This window comes from the organism of the source record quoted next, unplaced genomic scaffold (genome assembly GCF_019419815.1).
Source record: "Pyrus x bretschneideri cultivar Hongxiangsu unplaced genomic scaffold, Pyrus_bretschneideri_v1 Contig9, whole genome shotgun sequence".
Lineage (NCBI taxonomy): Eukaryota > Viridiplantae > Streptophyta > Magnoliopsida > Rosales > Rosaceae > Pyrus > Pyrus x bretschneideri.
In genome coordinates this window covers 1,969,628-1,991,138 of record NW_025999831.1, presented here as the reverse complement: position 1 = coordinate 1,991,138, position 21,511 = coordinate 1,969,628, and the positions used below count along the sequence as shown (strand labels likewise).

General features: G+C 38.3%; 1 protein-coding gene across 1 annotated transcript; it reads right to left on the bottom strand.

The window, feature by feature from the left end:
- Positions 1-75: 75 nt before the first annotated feature.
- On the bottom strand, positions 76-8,864 carry LOC103962100. The gene is given in 20 exon segments (XM_009374768.3): positions 76-273; positions 354-520; positions 612-671; positions 1,081-1,212; positions 1,214-1,252; positions 1,651-1,776; positions 1,932-2,081; positions 2,767-2,854; positions 2,970-3,049; positions 3,599-3,790; positions 4,279-4,375; positions 4,604-4,648; positions 4,757-4,977; positions 5,060-5,132; positions 5,222-5,340; positions 5,669-6,062; positions 6,156-6,320; positions 6,965-7,056; positions 7,557-8,051; positions 8,673-8,864. Coding segments are annotated over 18 exon segments (2,469 nt in total). The 5' UTR covers positions 7,839-8,051; positions 8,673-8,864; the 3' UTR covers positions 76-273; positions 354-406.
- Positions 8,865-21,511: the final 12,647 nt, after the last annotated feature.

Below are 21,511 nucleotides of genomic sequence, written 5' to 3'. Positions count from 1 at the left end.
GTTGCAGGAACGGCACATGGAATGAAGGGGGGCTGTGTGATACCTATTTGGGGCCAGAAACAGACTACAAAAATCTTGAAGCTGACCCAGTGAATAATCTATACATATCTGAATCAATCAAACAGTTGGAATATGAAAACTGGAAGGTCCAGTTCTTAAACATCACGTATCTAACAGAGTTCAGGAAGGATGGTCACCCCTCAAAGTATCGTGAGCCAGGGACTCCGGCTGATGCTCCACAGGACTGCAGCCACTGGTGCTTACCCGGAGTGCCTGACACCTGGAATGAACTTATTTACGCCACTCTACTGGCAAAAGGATTCGGAACCAAGTAAAAGAAAATGTCAGCATACCTCAGATTTGAAAATTTATTTATGAACTGTACATAATCAGCGTTGCCTTCTATTCAGACCAGTTCCTCCACGCTTACGTTGGAACTGTCTTCACTGCTTTCCATTTCCTTCAATTTCTCAACCTGCCTCAAGAGATTCAACCTTTCCGGACCATATGTTGATGGTATCTGTCAAAGAAACATATTATGCACGTTAACACAAATCCGGTTCTCATGAAGAGTGAAGGAAATGAAACTCTTGGAACTAAAAGCCACAAACCAGAGCTGGTACATATCTCTGAATAGCAGCCAACATTGCTGCATGTCCAACCGCAGTGACCTGCGATACAAAAGTTATCTCTATGTTTAAGTTCCAATAGGGTTTAGAAAAAGTGTCAGGTGAAACAGCTGAATCATTCATTTTTTTTAATTTCAAGGTACAAATTCATTTTTATTTCTTTTCTTCGCCTTACGATTGAAGATACATCAAGCCAATTATGAAACCCCTTCCACCATGTCAAAGGTAAGCTTTTATATACGTTATTCATTTGCAATGGCACAACAATGCAACATAAACAGAATATCTGAAGCACGCCTTGTTTTATGACCATAAACCTCCTCAAATGATAAAACACATCAGCCGGATGAAGAACTATCGCGAGAATCCTATCACTTTATAAGTTTTTTTGGCCAGAATCATGCACGTGTCAATATAAGGCTTACAAAAAAATACGAGGAAGAAATCTCACCGGAAGAAGCATTAAAACACCAATAGGAACAACTGATGCTAAGTCGGTCAGAGTTCTCTGTAGAACTTTCTTTTCTTTTTCTGTCAGTTCATCTCCAATCAAGACCCTTCTAAGCAACCCCGTAGCAGCACCAACAGTCAATAGCTAGCAATTGAGTTCCTTGCCACACATCCTGCCCATCAATTTGAGACAACACAAAAAAAAATTATGAAAAGGAAATTACAATCTGTGGAAAACTCCACAGCAAGAGATGAAACTAATAACTCCTATGTTAAGAGTTAGAGTCGACATCCTGCTCATAATTATGGACAAATAATAATGGAGACATCCACATGCCATTTGAAGATATCCTGTATCCTAATTGGTTTGGTGGCAACTAAAATGGATGCGGTTAAAGGAGGCGTAGACCTTATTCTGAATGATTTTCTAGTCTTAAGTATCAAACAATTAGAGCAAAACCAACATTAAAGTTCCATTTCCCACCTAATTTTTAGCCAAAGTGTAGTCAACAATGTCTAACTAGTTGACAAAGGTCATCAATTGCCTACTCAGGCCAGAAAAAATTCATACCGTGCTAGCTTCTTTTAGCTTGTCAATTGATTTTTCAATGATATTCTCTTTCTTCTGAACCTGGACTAGTTGAGCAGCTCCAACATCATCCTCATAGTTAGGACCATCATCAGCAGGCTTAAGATCCTGATTAAAATATCCATAGCAACATAAGAATATCTTAAACCAATAAGAGTTCAAAAGTCAGTCTCACTAGTAGGAATTGTTTCTGGTCAAATTTCCTTCTTTTTATATTCTCCCGAAGAATATGGTACCAAGTTGCATCCTTTTGTGAGATATACCTCCTCATTTTCTGGATGATCAGCACTCCTTTGCACCCGTTTTTCAAGTTCTGTCAGCTCATTCCGTAAAAGCTCAAAACGCTGGATCCTATTTGATTCTGGGTCTTCAAATTCAAGACTTGAAACGGTCTGCTCAATAAGTTCATTATCCTGTGTTAAAGGACACAAACATGAAGCAACTTGGTTTGAGAAATTGCACATTTCCAATTACTAACACCAAAATAGATATATGCTCCTGAATCAAGTAAGGAAATAACAAAAGGGAACAATCTCATAAATGAGAAAGCCAAAGGTTTAGTTACAAAGGGTTATATGCACTGAAAATCGAAGCACATGCCTTTATGATTTTTTTTGCATGCCATGTTGCTTAGCCAAGAACAGTGAGTGAAAGACACAGCTATTCAATCTTCCTATTAAGGGACAAGATAGACTAGGAAACCACTAGTCAATAATTAACACCCTAACTTCTCAACCGCATTTTTATAAGGATAACAAAAACAAGGAACACAAAATAATATAACACAGGGGGCCACTAAAAGAAGCAGCTAGGAACCCAAAGTATATATCATGCTAATGTAAGCAAACACTGCCAGTGGGGCAACTTCAACCTGATTGTTCTATTGACAAATGACCTTGCCCTAACAGGGAAAAAAAAAACATATGGAGTAACAATAAGCGTTGTTAACTCTTGGTCAAAACAGATCTAAATTTGAGCCAGCAGCATGCACAATCTTCTTTTAGATACAAGAGTCCAATTAAAAGTTAATACATTCGGAAATTAGATAGCACAATCTTATGTAAAAATCAATGAAATCCTTGTGAAGAAGGGCCATACAGATTGATCCACAATCAACCCAGGATTGGGCTTTCCAGTTGGAGGGCGCAATAGGGAGCTCCACAAACCGCGAGAGTTACTGGCAGCTCTAGAAATAAATTTTGAAATGGGATGTGCTTATCAGAATCCAACCAAAAAGAAAAAAAGAGCTAGGTCATATGGAATAATAAATGCTTCATAATAAAAAAACCTAAGCTTCATACCTGTTGCCCTCCTTCTTTCTGCTTTTCCCCTTAAAGAACTGTTGCTGCTTGTTAGTAGAAGACTGGGAGAGATTACCTTCCTGGATGACAAGAACAAAAGTACAACTAAGACAAGTGAGAATTCAAAAAATCCAAATAGGGTAAAATGTCACATAATAACTACACAAGTGAACCTAAGAATGGAGCTTCATAAGAGAATCTACAATTACAGGTGCAATATGTTGGTCTGAATATAGCAACTTACAAGATACAGTACGTAAATTTGGGAGGAAGTCAAACAACATAATCTAAAAAACCAGGCAAAGGCACCATCACTTTTGGTGGTCTACATCATCAAGTTTTCTATCTAATACAGACACTTATAACTATTAAGACACTTTGTGGCTAATTATTAGCCTATATCTTTTATGCCAACATCAAAAAGCCAAGACATCTGTATGTAGAAAATCTGAATAAATTGAAAGGGAAAAAAACGAAAAAGCCCTACAAAGTTCACCAACTATTAAGTTATATATTGGTTGAATGGCACACATTCATAAGATGTTCGTAGTATGGTCCAAATATTATAATCATGAGCAAGATACTATACGAAACTGAAAAAAGAAAAAGAAAAAAAAAAAAAAAAAAACCTGCTGAAGAGAAGCTGCTTTTGCTCTGAAAGATGCCTCCAGAAATTCAGCCTCTTTTTTAAGCTTCCTTATCTTCTCAAGGTCAGAACAAGCAGCTTCAATATGCTCTTTTCCTGAGTTAGAATTTGATGCATGTAAATCCTGAAGCAACTTTTCTAGTCTTATGACGGCTTCTTCAACACTCTCCAAGGCCTGACACCAAATGCCAATTCCACAATTTACTCAGGCATTCAACAAGTTCCAAATCAAAAGAATAAGCTTGACTGGAGACCTTCTTTTAGTTTTGACCAGTACCACAAATGGAATGAGGAACCTGTTCATGTAGCTTACCAGTTAAAGCAGAGCACTGCAATGACAGGGCTCAGAACTATTGTGTAGATTAATTTTACCATCATGCAAATTTATTGAAAACCAGATCCACAAAAGCTAATTAATAATATCAATAAATCAATAGAAAAGGTGAACTGCAAAAGCACAATGAGTACATACATATAGATCAAAGACCCTTTCATTGCTTTAAAGTATTCTAAGTATTAAAAGGAAGTATAGAGCCCACTGAAACCAATTATGCATGATTAACCCAAAAGTTTAGATGGAGAAATAGTGAGTAAAAACTAACAACAAAAGGTATAAGTGCACTGCACTCTGCAATGATCATAACATAAAGGGAATAAGCCCACCTTGTCAAAAGTATCCAATTCTTTCTCAGCTGGTGTACGAGTTCCAGACCTAGTCCTCTCAACAATGTTATTGCTACTGCTTTTCATATTTTCATTCCTGCATCACAGTTTAAAAGGTATAACCTCCAACTCTTATGTGATAAAAATTAGTGTTACGGGCAGGAAAAAACACATCACTTGAGCAGGCAGGGATCTTTCTATTATACTAGAAACCATTAAAAAACCAACAACACGAGAGAGAGAGAGAGAGAGAGAGAGAGAGAGAGAGAGAGAGTGAGAGAGAGACAGAGACAGAGAGATGATATTGCTGCATTCATTAACTTACTTTAATATACCGCGTTCTTCCATACACTCCACTAATTTGTTGTGCCTAAGCATTGAAGATAGAAAAAACTGTCATTTACAAATTTAAAAAAAAAAAAAAAAAAAAATGAAGCCACTTATGGTTCAAATCATTATGCACCACATGTTTGCATACCCTCTAGACAAGAATCTCGCTGCCTTAACATTAGAAGGGTCCTCCAGCCATTTACTGTATTTGATAAAACTCTGCATCCATTGGAAACATACTTCTAAAGCTTGGGGGATTGCTTCATAATTGGGAGGTCCTTCCCATTTACTTTTATGCCCATGTGATTGTTTAGGGGTGCCTGAAATGCCTGGATAAAATGGAAGCCAGTCCAGCTCTTCACAGACTACCTGTGGAACTTATGCATCATTAATTAGATATCATATTTAAACCACAAAAGAGTATCCACAAGATATGACAACACATGCTAACCTCTACATACAATTGATAAGAACTTATTGACGAAAGCTGAGGATAGTATAAGATGCTGCCCCCAATCAAGAACCTGCACATATTGAAAATACTAAATCCACAACCAAACCAAAAAGCAATTACAAACTTATGTATAGTCAGTCAAAAAAAGTCCAGGTATACCTCACAAAGCCTCCAATTGGATCAGCTAACACATCAAATCCATTTGCCGATAGAAAGGACTGCGTGCTTCTACCCAAGGCAATAAAGAATCCAAATATAGCCAGATCCCTCTCCAATACCTACACAAATTCAGCATCAACAAAATACAGCTTTGCAACCATATATAAAGAAAGGCTCACAAGCCCCAACATACATAAGTAATAATCTATTATAGATATCATAAAGATAGGGCTTTTTCTTCTCACTTTTCCAAGAAGATTTAAGCAATTTCATTAACTGGTTCCTAAATTAATTTCGTAATTAGATAGTTCCGTCACAGAAAGAGCACATACTGGTGAGTAATATGCTTTTATCATGCTGGCTCCAAAACAGTTTCTAATGTGAACTTACAATCAATGAGCAGCCTATGGGAATGGTCACACGCATAAAAATTGTGCCTGAGGTTACCTCAATACTTTCGGATGTTGTTAGTCTTGACCATATTCGCTCTCTATCTATAGCTCGCTGCAACTGCTTCTGTATAAGATTCACCCAGAAAACAACTTCTTCTGAACCTTGATCAATTTTCACTCTACATGCTGCAGCTCGAGGACCAAAATGGACAAGGAACTCCCTGCGCAGACCTATATTCTTTAGAGAAAGATAGGCCTGGCGAATAGGAATAAAATCCACCAGCATGTCCATGAATCTACCGGTTATATCTGGGATTGTCGAAAAGAATTGAGGGCACGAAACTTTTGCTTGCCCAAGTTTTGTAATTGCGGCATTGCATGTCAGTGCAAGCATGAGGAGAGATACGTCACTTGTGTTGCTAGACCCCAAGTGCGTTCCCTTACTAGACCTGGAAGCAGATTGAATGCAGCATTAAATATACATAATCTTCAAATGCATCTAAAAAATTAAAATACACATTAAACAATAGATGATAACGTACACATTGGTTGCAGCAGTAAAACGTGCGTCGCCTTCAAAATAATTAACAAAGGATGTTACCACCAAGGGCACTTGCTCAGAGAAAAACCACTCATAAGCTTCAGGTTGCTTGGCTGATAGTTGATCCCGGATTAAGCTCTCAAGGGAAGCAGATTCTCTTGATAAGCTGCATCAATGAAATGGTTAATATATTGAAAATCCTAAACCAAATAAAAGGAAATATTAGGGCTAATACGACCAAAAGTTGAAAGAAAGTACACATCAGTTGCATTTGACCTTTGTGAATGAAGACACACTACTGAATTTTCAAAGTCCTCAATACAGTTTTCCAATCCCGCCAAACAGAGCAGAGCACAAATTTTCCACTTCCATGTTAAAAATTTAGTCCCCTTAATTTTTTGTTTAAAAACATAATTTGTTTCATTTACACAAGCAGTAAACTCCATATGAAAATAAGGTTGTTGAAGCTAATATTTAAAACTTATGGTCACCTTATTACAACTGTCCGTAAAAGAGATCAAAGTATGCCATTTTTATTGAAGTGAGAAACTGATCAATCGTCCGTAAACCAATACACAGAGACATTTAGAGATAACAAACTATTTAACAGTAACTGAAATGGGTGACTTGTCATTTTCCCTAATAGAAGAGACTCGTACTTAAAGCCCAAGTTTAAAAAATACATCCTTATGACAGCACTGGCAATAAAGGTAATCACAGTTTGAACAAGAAAACTAATGGGACAAGCTTCTAGTCAGTCAACTTCCACAAAAGAACTCATAAATTTCTGAAATACAAGTGATGTAATACCTCCTTTGGACAAAGACATTTATGTCTCTGTCTCTGCCATCCCCTCGAGATGCAATCTCGCTTGCTGCTTGCAATAAGGAATACACTGAAGCCTGAGAAATCATCAACTCCAGATATTGAGAACTATCTATCCAAACCAATTAACTAAAAAAGTTCGCAAGTAATACCTGTTAGATTTTCCTATGAAAAAGACCTTGAAGAAGCTCAAACCAGTTACATATATAATATAAGGCAAGTAGACTTCTTCATGATATAGAGTAAGATAAGGATAAACTAATAAAACTGGTATTCCTTGTAGAAACATCGAATACCAGTCTAACTTATTTACAAATGATTAAACTTCTTCTACTAAATTACTGATTCAAGAAGATAAGTGCGAAAGTCATACTATGTGAGACACAACCTTGAACTGAAGGAGAAGTTCAGTAGCACTACAAGACTGGCATAACCAAGTAGGAAGGACTACAGAGTTTACTCATGCATAATACAAGTGTTTTCCTTTTCCAAGAACAGTAGTAGCATGCAGTGAATCATAAGATGGTGCATGCATGTTATGGCCTTAACAAAGACATTTGAAAGTTCATGACAGTACCTGATAAGACAGTGTCTTGAGCCATGCGTTTTTGTCTACGCTAAGCCATGCAGTTGAAAACCAAGAAGACTTTGACAATGAACACTGTTCCTTAATGGCTAACTCAAAAACCCTGGCTGCTTCATGTAAAAATTGGACAAGTCCATCACTAGAATCTTCACCTTGAAATGATTGATTAAGTTTGACCTTTATCTCCTCAACATCCCTTCTGGTGCTTGCTTGGGGACTCCCATTGACCGTAACACCATCATCAGCAGATGCCAGTGGAACTAGGCTATCCATTCTCTGGACTTTTGAAAATGTAGATAGCGTTTCCTATTGCCCACTGCTCGGAGATTAAGACTGTAACAATTACTGTGCTCTAACACAGAAAATCTTATGACGCATCTTCTCTTTGAATAAGCCCAGCTACTTAATAGGTGATCCAAATCAACCACTTTATTGCAGGAATAATGTATTGTAGCTGGTTTACGCAAATGCCATGGATTTGAAGAGCTGCAAGTACCAAGCACAACAATAAAAAACAAACACATCGTCACTCCAAAGTGCTACCATTTAATAGCAAAACAATACGCACTTCACAGTTGTCAATCCAGTACATAAACACAAAAAACAATCCGAAAACCACATAATCAACTTCAACTTTCGAAAAGTACCTGGATAACATAAATACAATACAATTACACACGATGCCAAGCGACTCCAAAAACAACTAGAAACTTAAAAACTTTAACTCCATCTGCTAAAAGGAACAATTCTCACTTTTTGCCAAGACCCAACAAAAACAAAATCAAAATCTTTTATTTTTTACATCATCTACTGCTCAGAACAATTGAACCGCTAACCAGGAACAATCAAATATACTCAATTTAGATTAAATACAAAGCAAACCAACGTTCAACGACATGTCAAATTCTTATCTTCTTCTCTACTATCAGCTTATCACTACCCAATCATTGACATACCACAATTCACACAATTAAACATCACAATTCCAGCTTGTAATCGACATCAAAACCTCAAAAACCCTATATTCCTAGAAATCAAATTTGCCAAAATTAAAATCAGAAGAATAAAAAATGCCGCGCAAAGAAAATGTAAAGAGAAATGGAGCACCTTGGAGATAGAAAGCCGTTGTGGTACAATTTAGTGGCCATGTATCAGCTAAGAGATGAAAAACTGGAGGTGTAAACTTGTTTGGCTGCCGAGAAAAACACCGGGAAAATGGCGAGAAAGGCAGAGAAAATTATTGGGGGAAGAACGCTTTAGGATTGTATTATCAGTGTGGGCGGGGGCTGTCTGGGCTGTCTGGGCTGTTTGTGTACACAGAAGAAAAAAGGCGACGTGGCGAACGGGAATTATCCGCATACGTGGAAACAGGTGGGATCACATAACAGATTGTTGGCTCTCAGGACATCTCCAAATCTTTTTTTTTTTTTTTTTTTTTTTGGAAAGCACCCTAGTGCAGCCATCTCTAGGCCAAATGGGCCTTTACTGGCCCCCTTCACTAACTGCGTTCTCACCCTTGAAACTCGGGGTTCTGAGTTCGGTTTTATCTTTCCCAGCCATCACATGTACGAAAAATACAAAATAAAAACAATTAAGTATTTTTTTCACAAAGTAAAATTTGTTGTATGAATCTTAGAGCGTCATTATACTTGAGTTTGAAGCATGCACCCTAAAGTAATTTAAAGCATTGCTTTCGATTGATCAAGGCTCTTCAGACGTGCATTGTTGGCGTCAATCACTGCTTACTGATGCTCGGTTGCCTTGGCATTGGAATTGTTTCTATTGTTTGCTCTAGCTTCTAGGGAACACTACTTCGCTGCTGAAAGAAAAGCAGTAGATGCTGCTGAAACCCCAATCACGTATGGACATGTGTCCAATCATAGTTTCCAATTCCAATTATTTGGACTCGTATCCATCTTTGATTGGAGTTCAGCAGCAACTACTGCTCTGCTTTCAGCAGCGAAGTAGTGTTCACCTCTAGGGGTTTTTTCCTTGATGGGCAAAATACCGATGGGTATGGGTAACTGTCGTTACCCACCCATTTAAAACGCACGGTTACGGTTATGCGTAATCGTTTAAACAAATAAACAGTTATGGGTATAACCGTTTACTCTTGAAATTTAAATGGGTGGCTATGGGTATTATCCGCAGTTAAAAACAGGTACCCTTTTAACCGTTTGTTAGTCCAAATAAATATTTTACCCTTGTGTTCGCTCGCTTATATCTCCTTCGTTATAATTCCAATTCGCGAAAGGTTTTTACCTACGCGTTCGTGGGATCGAGTTCTATCCAAATATACTTAGTGTGATCCCAAAAGACTAGATGATTTGATAAAACTTAGAGGATCAGATGGAAAACGAAACCCGATTCTCTTGTTAATGGATATGTTGTTGAGAGTTACTGGCTTCCAACGGAGCCAAATGACTTGTTCAAAACTTTACTTGAATAAGGGCATGAAACATGGTTATTACAATCTAGGCTACACGCTAGGCCAATGGCATTTGGTTTCTTACTAATTCACTCTTCTTCAGAAACTTGCAGCATATCCCACAAACTCACGGCATTCCCATCTTATTCCAATAAGTTGTGAGGTACAATGTGCAAATTGTAGGGCGCGTACAAAGGCACTAACCTTCACAGGAAAGGGCAAATAAGTTTTGTAAGCTTAAGGGGATTGTTTCAAAGAAAATAAAAAAATAAAAACTTGCTGCAATTAATGGGATGCTTGAATTGCTTGGACCAAGCGTAAAGGTGAATCTAGTTGCAAATATCGTCTCTACACTAATTTTAATTATTGAAATTGTACGAGAACTTAGAAGATCAAAACAAGATAATGCATGTTTCATGTACCTACAAATGGGAAAAAAAAACCTGTAGATAGGTTAAAAAAGGGTAAATGGGTAAAAACAGTAAACAAGTTAAAAATGTGTAAATGGGTAATATGCAGGTGAGGTTAAATGAGTACACGATTATTGGTATGGGTAACCGTTTATAAATAGTTATGAGTATGGGTATAACCATTTATGCAATTATCCAACGGATAATGATTATACAGGTAAAAACTTAAATAGTTATGGATAAGTAACCGTTGTTATCCGTCTGCCATAACCATTATCCATCTCTATGCCTTTCCTTGAATTTTCTACTCTACTACTTGTCAACTCAATGCCAGTACCAAAAGTCAACAAACTAGAAAGTATATGTAGAAAACCCCACACAAATCACAACTTACATCTCAACTAATTATCTCTCAAAATACTTGATTTTTAGGTACAAAAGCATTTCTAAAGGATACGTCAAATTTAAAACATCAAATTTCAATTTGATGGCTAACTTAGCAATTTGACATATTGTCAATATTTTTCTTCCACCCAATATGTCAAAATTTATTGCTTCATTTATGTTTTTTTAAAAACAAAAATAATAAAAATTGGGTTGTTGTTGGTTTAAAAATAATAAAATAATAATTAAATATGCTACCATTTAAGGTAAAGCAAGTGGAATGCCTTTGGAAATAGCAAAAATCAAAATTTTCAAATTTGACATCTCTTTGTCTATGTCACCTTAGCCTTCTTTTTCATATCATATTTGACATCTCGGTGGAGTAAATGATACGTCATTTGTTACTGTTATATGTTTATGTGGCATTTTTTACATCTCCCAATCACAACTTACATTACAACTTATTAATCTCTCAAAATACTTGATTTTAAATATAAAGAGCCATTCATCAAAACAACGACAACAATTAAAAATTATTTTACTAAGTAGAGTCTACTATATGAATCCTATAATATCCTTGCGCTCAATTTGACACTAAATCTTCTGTTAACCCCAAATACTCCATATCTTTTAAAGAGTCATTCTTCACTGCACATAAATTAGTTTGGCATATATATTTTGTTTTCACTTATTGGGTTATGTTTGACTGCATGCCAAATGTAAATGTAAGAGCTATGTAACATCTCACATTGTCCAGGGGTGAGGATCTTGTACCTAGCATGAGGTTTTTTGTATATTCCCATCTCTACCTAGCATGAGGTTTTTTGGGAGCTCACTGGCTTCGGAGTTCATAGGAACTCCGAAGTTACGCGAGTTCGCGTGAAAGCAATCTCATGATGGGTGACCCACTGGGAAGTAGCTCGTGAGTTCCCATAAACAAAACCGTGAGGTCGTGGTCGGGGCCCAAAGCAGACAATATCGTGCTACGGCAGAGTCGAGTCCGGGATGTGGTGGGGCTTGGGGCAGGATGTGACAATCTGGTATCAGAGCCAATCCCTGGTCGGATGTGTGCTGGCGAGGACGTCTGGCCCCTGAGGGGGTGGATTGTAACATTTCACATCGCCCAGGGGTGAGGATCATGTAAGCCTTATATGTATATTCTCATCTCTACCTAGCACAAGTCTTTTTGGGAGCTCACTCGCTTCGAAGTTCATAAGAACTCCGAAGTTAAGCGAGTTTGTGCGAGAGCAATCCCATGATGGGTGACCCACTGAGAAGTTGCTCGTGAGTTCCCAAAAACAAAATTCTCCATTTCTTTCTTCAACAGACGAAAATTCTGTCATGTAATATTCAAATTTCTCAACCAAGCTTTCGGGCACGGACACAAGAACTCTCACAGCATCCAAATCTCCAACAACAGGTAAAAACAAGCAGTAAACATCACTCGTTAGAGGCTCCATATGCAATGCCTTCCCTTCTCCGAAATCCAAATCCTCTAACCCTAACTTCGCTCACTGCGATATAACCAAACTCGTGCACAGATCCGTCTATGAGGGCATGGTCGGGGCTCAAAGCGAACAATATTGTGCTACATCGAAGCAAGGGCCCGGGATGTGGTGGGGGCTCGGGCCGGGATGTGACAAACTAAGCATATAGAAATGAACGAATAAAATAAGTTAATAATTAAGCACAATTGTTCTTAAATTATTGCAGCCGGTGCCAATTGACATCTCTTGTCTCCTTAATCTTATGTCATGCTTTGATTAACAAAATTAATCCTAATTAAAGTTAACAAATTTGCTTTGTTCATGACGAAGAGGAGTCTGTCAAGTGATTCATAATAAGATGGCAAAAAGTGGTGGGAATGAGTAATACTATTCATACCATGTTTTTATACCACATTTCTATACTATCTTAGAGCAGCTCCAGCGTATACTAGAGCCCAATGGACATGCGAGGAAGGAGACCCATACACCCCAGCAACAACTTCCAGCTTATGTGGGTGATTGGGGAGGGAGAGGGCCGAGTGAGAGGCTCGATGTGAATTAATGGCCCGAGAGCCCGATGGGAATGTGAAGCAACGCTAATGTCAGGGTGGCGTCAGCCACTATTATATTATTTTTGCATCAAGCGCGTGCACAACATGCGCGCGTGGGGGCGCACCCCGACAACATTTCAAAAGGCTGGGGCCCGCGATGTAGACAGGAGAAGGTTACTGTTGGAGGCCAAGCAGCAGCTTCGCGTTCGTTGGATTTCAACGGTTACTTTTTGTGAACTGTTGGATTTCCAACGATAAAAAAAAAATTCAAACCTTTATTAATTTCAGCCATTGGATTTGAGATCAATGGTCCACGTTATTTGCCTTTATAAATTAAAAAAATAAAATAAATAACAATAAAAAAATATGAAATTTTACCATTGTGCTATGTGGCACAATCTGAAGGCTTAGATTTCAAAAAAATTTTAATCCAACAGTAGAAATTAATTAAGTTCATAAAAAAGGTTAAAAGATCGAAAAAAAAAAATTGAATTTACTTTTCTATAAATACTTTCTCATTATCTTCTACCTTACATCACAATTTCATATTTTATCAAATACTTCAACCATATTCCAATCTTTCTCTCAAAGTTTCAATCCACTTGGTTTCCAACAAAATGACTAATGATGCAGGTACGAATTAGACGCTTCTTAAAGATGTTACGTTGTGTTCTAGCTAGGTTGAAATTACTCATGATTACGGGTAATGAGATGCAGTTGCGAGAAATGTGGAGTCTTATTCATACCAATTGTCTTGAGAAAATTGGTGGGAAAAGAACCAAAGAATCGATGTCCAGTCGTTGGAGAATACTCAGCCAATCATTTAGTCTTTGGAGAGACACCTTGGCACAAGCTAGTGCTAATCTTCAAAGTAGGGAAAATTTAGCTGATCAGGTAATAATATATTATTTATTTGTTTGTACTATACCCAAATTTACATTATAATTATTTGTTTGCTTGTATTATTTATTTGTTAGCTACTTTGATTATAATTATTTCTTCTCCCGCATTGTGTAGATACTTCAAGCACAAACTTGGTATAATGCCAAAACCAAAAACAAAAACAAATCACCTAGTGGGAATGCTGGAATATTGTCAAAGATTGTCCTAAATTTAGAGTTGTGCCTGCCAGTCCAAAAGTTGTCATGAACAACACCCATTTACACTCTACGCCCGTTCATTACTTGCATGTTGAAGGAGACACAAAAGAAGTGCCGTAAACGCCCCTCGAACAAGCGTCGGGGTCAACCCGTTTTCCAATTAGGCATCAAGGTAAGAAGGCTTCAAAGGGAAAAGGGAGTGCTTCCAGGAATGATTATGCAAAATATATAGAAGAACTTGCTCGCCAAGGTGAATTGACTTTGGCGCAGGAAATGGTTAAATTTGAGGCTTATAAGTCTAAAGAAGAGGCAAAAGCTGCAACTGCTGAGAGATTATTTCAAGCTAATGAGATAGAAAAAGAGCTACTTAGGCAAAAAAGGGAAGAGATTAAAGAAGAAAAAAGGGTTCAACAAGATTGCGACATTATGAAAAAGCCTTTAATAACACACCCCGACCCAGAAAGTCCACTTAGACCCTGAATCGAGCTGTGCTGGCCGACACCTGGAAGGTGACGAAGCCATAAAATGTGATAGTGTATAAAAAAGTGAATGAATTTGAATCCAAAAGTGTCTAAAATACCAGAGTGCGCTACGAGTGGGAGCGAACCCATTTCACGCGCGATGTCAGAGCATAAGTAAGGTACTGTAATGTGGGTAAGAATCATACCCTCAAAATATCCATCAATACTAAGATTCGCCACAGATTCTTGTCGATATAAACTCAACAGCTAAAACTTGGAGGGCACCAAACAGAATGTGTGAGTAAGCAATAAAACCAAGCTTCCCAAAGTTACTACCTCTCTAAAAGTAATGCCCCTAAATGTAAAACCCGTATTGTTTTCCATAAGATAGTACAACATATATACATATATCCAAACCATACTCGAAAATGACCAAAACCACGGTTTGCCATCAAATCCACTATACATTAATAAGTAGGCCAAATGAACTAAATCAATACAAAGTGATATATCAGTCAGAGTCATCTAAAATGACATATACAATTTATCCATATCTCATCAATCATGGCTAGCATATAAGTCGGAGTCACCTATAGTGACCTGTACGACTTATCCATATCTCATCAATCCTGACTAGCATATAAGTCGGAGTCACCTATAGTGACCTGTACGACTTATCCATATCTCATCAATCCTGGCTAGTCCATAGCTCAATAAGTATACCTGCACACAAGTCGGAACCATCTAAAGTGGTCTGTACGACAGGACTGGGTGTAAATAAATACGCTCAAGTGCTACGATCACGTGAAGGCTGGGCGAATAATCGCGGGTCACCTACGAGTCGGAACCACTTAAAGTGGTCTGTACGACAGGACTGTGCACCTACCTTGAATCCAAGGTGAGCATAAGGTGCGGGAGGTGAACATCACGTGAAGGACTGTGCCCTGGCCACGAGCGGGAGCACTAACACCGGGGTGCAGGTTTATGAGCTCTCAATGCATCTCAATATAACATGTGCAACTCATGGCAACCAGTACGACAGTATCAAAGTTGCCTAACTCATAACTTTAGTCATGCTATAACTCAATCGATTCAATTAATACCATAAACTCACCTGAACTTACCTGGGTGTCCTGAGTTCACCTTTGCACTTGAAAGCATTCCCAATAATTATATGCAAGTAATATACATATAGATATATCATGATGCAATCTACTACTCAACCATGTCGTAGCATTTTCAATTATAAACAATATGGTGTGAAGTGTACAATCAATAACGCCCTACTCCCAAACTACTTATTTTCATGGATAATTATCCATAACAATCCAATTAACTCTAATTTAACTAACTAATTCACAAAACTAAAACTTGTCTTTACCAATTTCCTTTGCATTACTCAATTTCCCAAGCAAGGCTTTTGTCTCAAATATTTTATGGCTGCATCTAACGTCTCGTTAGACTGCCTACGTACCCTAAATAGGGATCAAGCCATTCGTAGTTCATATAGGTACTTCAAGCATTCACAATAATTATATGAAGGTAATATACCTAATCAATTTAAAAGTGTCGATAGAACTCTCAATAATATGCACAATAAAAAGGAAAAGATCCACTCACCTGGAGTCCACGCTATACTTCTCTAGCACGCGCATCGAGGCGTCCTGAATGATTGGTCCCTGTGACCAATTATCAAATCACATCTCAGAACTCTTATCCGTAGAATATGTAATTCACATAAAACACAACCTCAACGACATTCTAAAATAGCTTGAGACCCATTGACCATAAGTCAACCGTCGATCAAAGATCGACGGTAGGGTTTACAACCCTGTATAACTTGACCCGGAAGATCCGCATATCAGATTTTCAATCCGTAACTTCCAACGATCCGCAATATGTTTCTAGAATAACATATTAAAATTTCATTACGATCCAACGGTCAGATCTCCGCCAATTGCCTAAAACAAGTGGCCGTGAACATTTATTTTACTAACTTACAAATCCAATTCAGGAAGATCTGTAAGTCGGATTCTCGATCCGTAAATTCCTATGATCTTTAAATATTACGTATTATAATGTATCCAATTTTGGTGACGATCCAACGGTCGGATCATCGATTCACATTTTTATCAAGTAACGTATCATAACGAATTTAGGTTCCAACGATCAACCTACGTCATTCAAATGACAAAACTGAATTCAAAACATTCGACATAGCCTAAAAATAGCATTGGCAGCTCACTGGCCACGCGCCGCCGCACGCGCCGCAGCGGGTGGCGGTCGGCCGCCCCGACTCGCCGGAAAATCCAACTATTTCTAAAAATTCTCAAACTTCACAGAAATGAAGATCTCAGTGAGTGGAACAACTTTCATACCTGCCACGAAGTCCAAAAGTGGACGGAAGATGGTCAATTTTGCCCACGAAGCCGGCGCGTGCCTAAAACTTCCCGACGTCGATTCGTCGTCTACGGTGGTCCAACGGGGTCAAGGTTGGTTGGGTTTTGCTCCTGGGATGATGGGCTACAAAGCCCAAGTGGTGGCATCGGCCATCGCTTTTCCGATTTGCCGGAAAATGGAGAAGGGTGGCCGGAGCACCATTGATTTTCGTCAACTTTCGTGGCCTCAAACCTCCACATCCCGTGGTTAATCAAGGTGGTTCTTGGGTGGGTTTTGTAGAGGGGAATGAGAGCTTCAAGATGGTGGTGGTGGCATCGAAAAACTCCACCGGAGTTGGCCGGAATCGGCCTTGGAAAATGGACCCGCGGTGGGTGCGGGTATGGGTGCACAGGAAGGTTTTCCCCTGTTTTTTTTTTTTCTTTCTTTCTTTATGATTGGGCTTTCCCCCACAAAGTGGGGATTTAATTTAAATAAACACTAACCTTGAATAACCAATTTCGAACGTCCGTAACTATACCGTTATAATCCGGACTCGCAAACGGCTTTCGCCTATACGTTCGTACCAATGAGTACTACGAGGATATGCTAAAAGAATAAGTCCCACATCTTTCAAGTCGATGGTCAACGGAAGTCAAAGTCCTTGCCTCTAGGGCAATTTCGTAAATTCACGCTTTTAAAATAAAATAAAAACGTAAAATTTGGAACGGGTTGTTACATTTAAAAGGGAAGTCACCGAATTCTAAATATTTTTGGAATTCGGGGAAAACGGACGTGGTGCAAAAGAGGCGTGCAAGGGAAGCAAGAACAAGAGGAGATGGCTCTCGCACGACAAAAGGAGATGATCCTAACACCACAAATTGATTAGGTGATGATTTTCCATTCACGAGGGACTAGGGAATTTGTTTTTAATCGAATCCCATAATTTTCCAATCACTTTGGGTTGTAATTTCTTATTTATTGAATAGAGTACTTTATATTGTTTCCAATTTATTGAATTTCGTACTTTATTTAAACTAAGTTTATATTTATTTAATTTGGTAATTTATTTAAACTAAGAGAATCTTTATTCAAAGGACATAAACACACCAAATAAAATTACATAAACATACCAAATAAAATTACAAACACACCAAAAAAAAAAAAAAAAAAACTCACTAACTGAACTTAAAAAACACACCAAATAAAATTAAATAGACACACCAAATAAAAACAAACATACTAAATGAACTTAAGTTTCTTGAGCTTGTTTCAATTCCCACTGCTGCTCTATCAAGTCCATTTGTCTTTCATTGTGCATATATGGGTCCTGAAGTGCAGTATATCGTTGAATGAGTCTTTCATTGTAACGTACATCCCTTTGTAATGGCTCATGTTGCATCGGTTATTAGGTGGCGTCATGAGCACAATATATTTGTGTGTCAGGAATTGTTTATCTTGTCTGGCTCATATTCATCAACGGCATCATAATCGTACTCATCTTCCACAATTATGTTGTGAAGAATGATGCACATCACCTTGATGGGTCAAATCGACTTTAAATCAAACATTCTGGTAGCACCTCTGACAATCACCTAACGAACTTGTAGGATACCAAAACAACGCTTCACATCTTTCCTACACCTCTCTTGACAGCTTGCAAAGTGTTTTTCCTTTGCACTTCGCGGACGTGGAACTGTTTTGACAAACGATGACCACCTTGAGTAAATGTTGTTTGCTAGGTAGTATGGCCTGTGGTATTTACATCTGTTGACCCAGTACGTGACTCTTGGTGCTTTTTCTTGCAGGTCATCGTTGAACATTGGGGATTAGGCAAGGACATTGAGGTCATTTTGAGCCCCCAGAACACCGAAAAAAAGGTGCAAAATCCATGTATCAAATGATGCCACTGCCTCCAAAATGATACTTGTTGCTCATTTTCTGTCTCTATAAGCTCATTGCCATGCACTTCAACAGTTTTTCCAGGTCCAGTGCATACAGTTGATACTTTCAATCATCTTAGGAAAACCTCGCATCTCGGTCTTCTTTAGAAGCCTTTACAAGTCTATCTCAGTAAGTCTCCAAAGGTACTCTATGATGTAGATAAATTCGATTACGGAGCAAAACCTCATCAGGGACTCAAGAATGGTTGATTTTCCCATCCTCGCTATCTCATCCACTTGGTCTGCAGATGCTCTATATGCAAGTATCTGCATGGCAGTAGTAATTTTTTACTCAAGAATAAGACCCATAATACCAAAAGCGTCATTCTTTTACACAAAGTAAGAATCATGATTGCAAACAGCAATCGTAATTTTGTTGAACAAATGTCATTCCATTCTAAAACAACATCTAAAGTACGTATCAGGAAATACACTGTTACAGACAAAATAATCGTCCAAGAGATATGTACCTCGTCGTTGCCTACTTTTATCAAGGTTTGCGAAACAGTTAGGCCTGGAGATTCGAGACACAACTAGGATAACTCGACGAGAATGTGAGGCTCTTTGGCTTTTGCTTCGTCATCTCTCATTCTACGCTCCTCATACTTTTCCTCTTCCATCTCATTTTGGGCCACCTGAAGATTGAACATATTTCCCCCTTGCTTCAACAATGCTTTCTTTTGCTCCTCGATTTCCCACAACATCCTTGAAGAATAAGATATTGTAAGAAGGAAGCAGAAACTATGAATAATGATAGAGATTTTGATTTTGGTGAAGAAGGAATCAGAAACTATAAATAATAATAGAGATTTTGATTTTGGTGTGTGATTTCTTAGGATAGATGGTGGGTTATATAGAGGAAAAAGAAAGGATTAGGTTGTAGATAATGCCATGTGGCATGCTGTTTGTGATATCCCGTCCCCAAAATTAGTATTTTATTTTATTCTTGATTTCGGAGATTTAATTAAAACTAATTCGTTAATTCTCCAAATTTGAGAAAATCAAAGTGAGGAGTACCTTAGTTATTTCCAATTTTCTCGACCTTTTCGATCAACTATTGAGTTGGTTAGGTAGAATTCGATTCCATGAGCGTGTAGGCGTAAACAGATTTTAATTCTGAGTCAGAACGGAGAAGTTTGAGTCGTTTGAAGTTGGTGGCATTTTGGTAATTTTACCAAAATGCTATAATTGAAGTGAAACCTCCAGAAAAGGGGGAGGGTTTTCTGAAAAATGGGGAGGGGCTGCTACTCACCCGTTTTAGGGGCTAATTGGACCCGTTAACCCATAAACTTGACCCGCTTGTATCTCCTTCATCCGAGCTCCATTTTGGATGATCTTGGTGTCTATGGAAAGCTCTTGATGAGCCCTATATCTCTATAACGTTGGACTTCCATTTCCTTTTCCATCTTTGCAGTTCGAAGCCACAAAGCCCACGACTTTTCCGGTGGTTTTTATTATTTTTCTAGCGATTCTAACAACCATTTCCTTCAAATGAGGTACGAAAACTTCATCCACTCTTCATAATCTTCAAGTTGGTATGCTTAGTTTGTGCTTTCCTATTCATTTTAGAGTTGGGTGTTTAGAACCCTAGAAATCCGGTATTCTCCGGTGAATTTGGATGATTTCTGGTTAGAATTTATCGTCGGCCTAGTTGTGAAAAGTGTTTCCCTTGTTGAGTTCTAGCTACCACATAAATTTGAGCTCATCTAGTTAATGTTGAAAATTCAGGGTTTCTAAATCCTCCACCTTGACCACCACTGCGTATGGTGTTGCGTGGGATCATCCACGAGTGTTGTCTAGGTTCCAAATACCTTCTAGTCACCCTGTGAACCTATGTCTAGCTTGGTTTCCCAAAATTCAATTGTTTGGTGTGGTGATCAAATTGGACCGCCAATTGTTTGGGTGATTGACGACAATCCGACCGTTGGATCGTCACCAAACCTCAATGCATTATAGAACTTAATATTTAGTTAAAATTAGTATTAATGGAGGCTCTGTGAGGCTTTGCGGCTTATCTTGGTGAGCGACTTTAATATATGTGATATTGATGATTACCTTGTTTTCGTAATTGTTATCCTGTGTGGATATGACTTGGTGTTATAAATATATTTCCTATTGAATAGCTATTTTTATGCTTAGCCTTTGATTTAAGTTCATGAAATGAGATTTGACGTATATATTGAAATATGGTTTAATTTGTTTCATTGGCATGATGTGATGAAATGATAAGGGCTCATGGTGGGCCGTTAACCCATTGTGATAGGGATTTGTTGCTTCAATGTTGTTTCATTTCCGCTTCGTTGATCCGTTCTAAATTTAGTATTTGTGCCTTATTTTCCTTGGTTGAGCTTTTGTAAATTAAGTAACTTATGTTAGTCTCATTCCTTTGAGCCGTTGTACATTATGGTTGTTGGCTTTCTGCGATTCCGTTGAGTGATGGTCCGGAATCGTATTCACTCGGATTCTGTTGATGATGGTCCGGAATCATATCCACTCGGATTCCGTTAAGTGATGGTCCGTAATCCTTCTTACTTTGCGATTCCGTTGAGTGATGGTTCGAGATCGTATCCACCTTGGGTTTCATTGAGTTTGGATTGAGATAGCTTCAAAGATGTAGGCTTCGACCGAACTGTGTCGCTCTAACCCTACTTTTCATTGTGTGTAGGAGAATATGGTTGTGAGATGTTGTGATTGTTTCAGACGAACCGTTGGATGTCTGGGTGACTCCCTTGGAGTTCCCAAAGGTTTGGTATTGATTTCTTATGAATGCTTTATATTCAAGGTTTATAAATTGTGAGTGATGGCT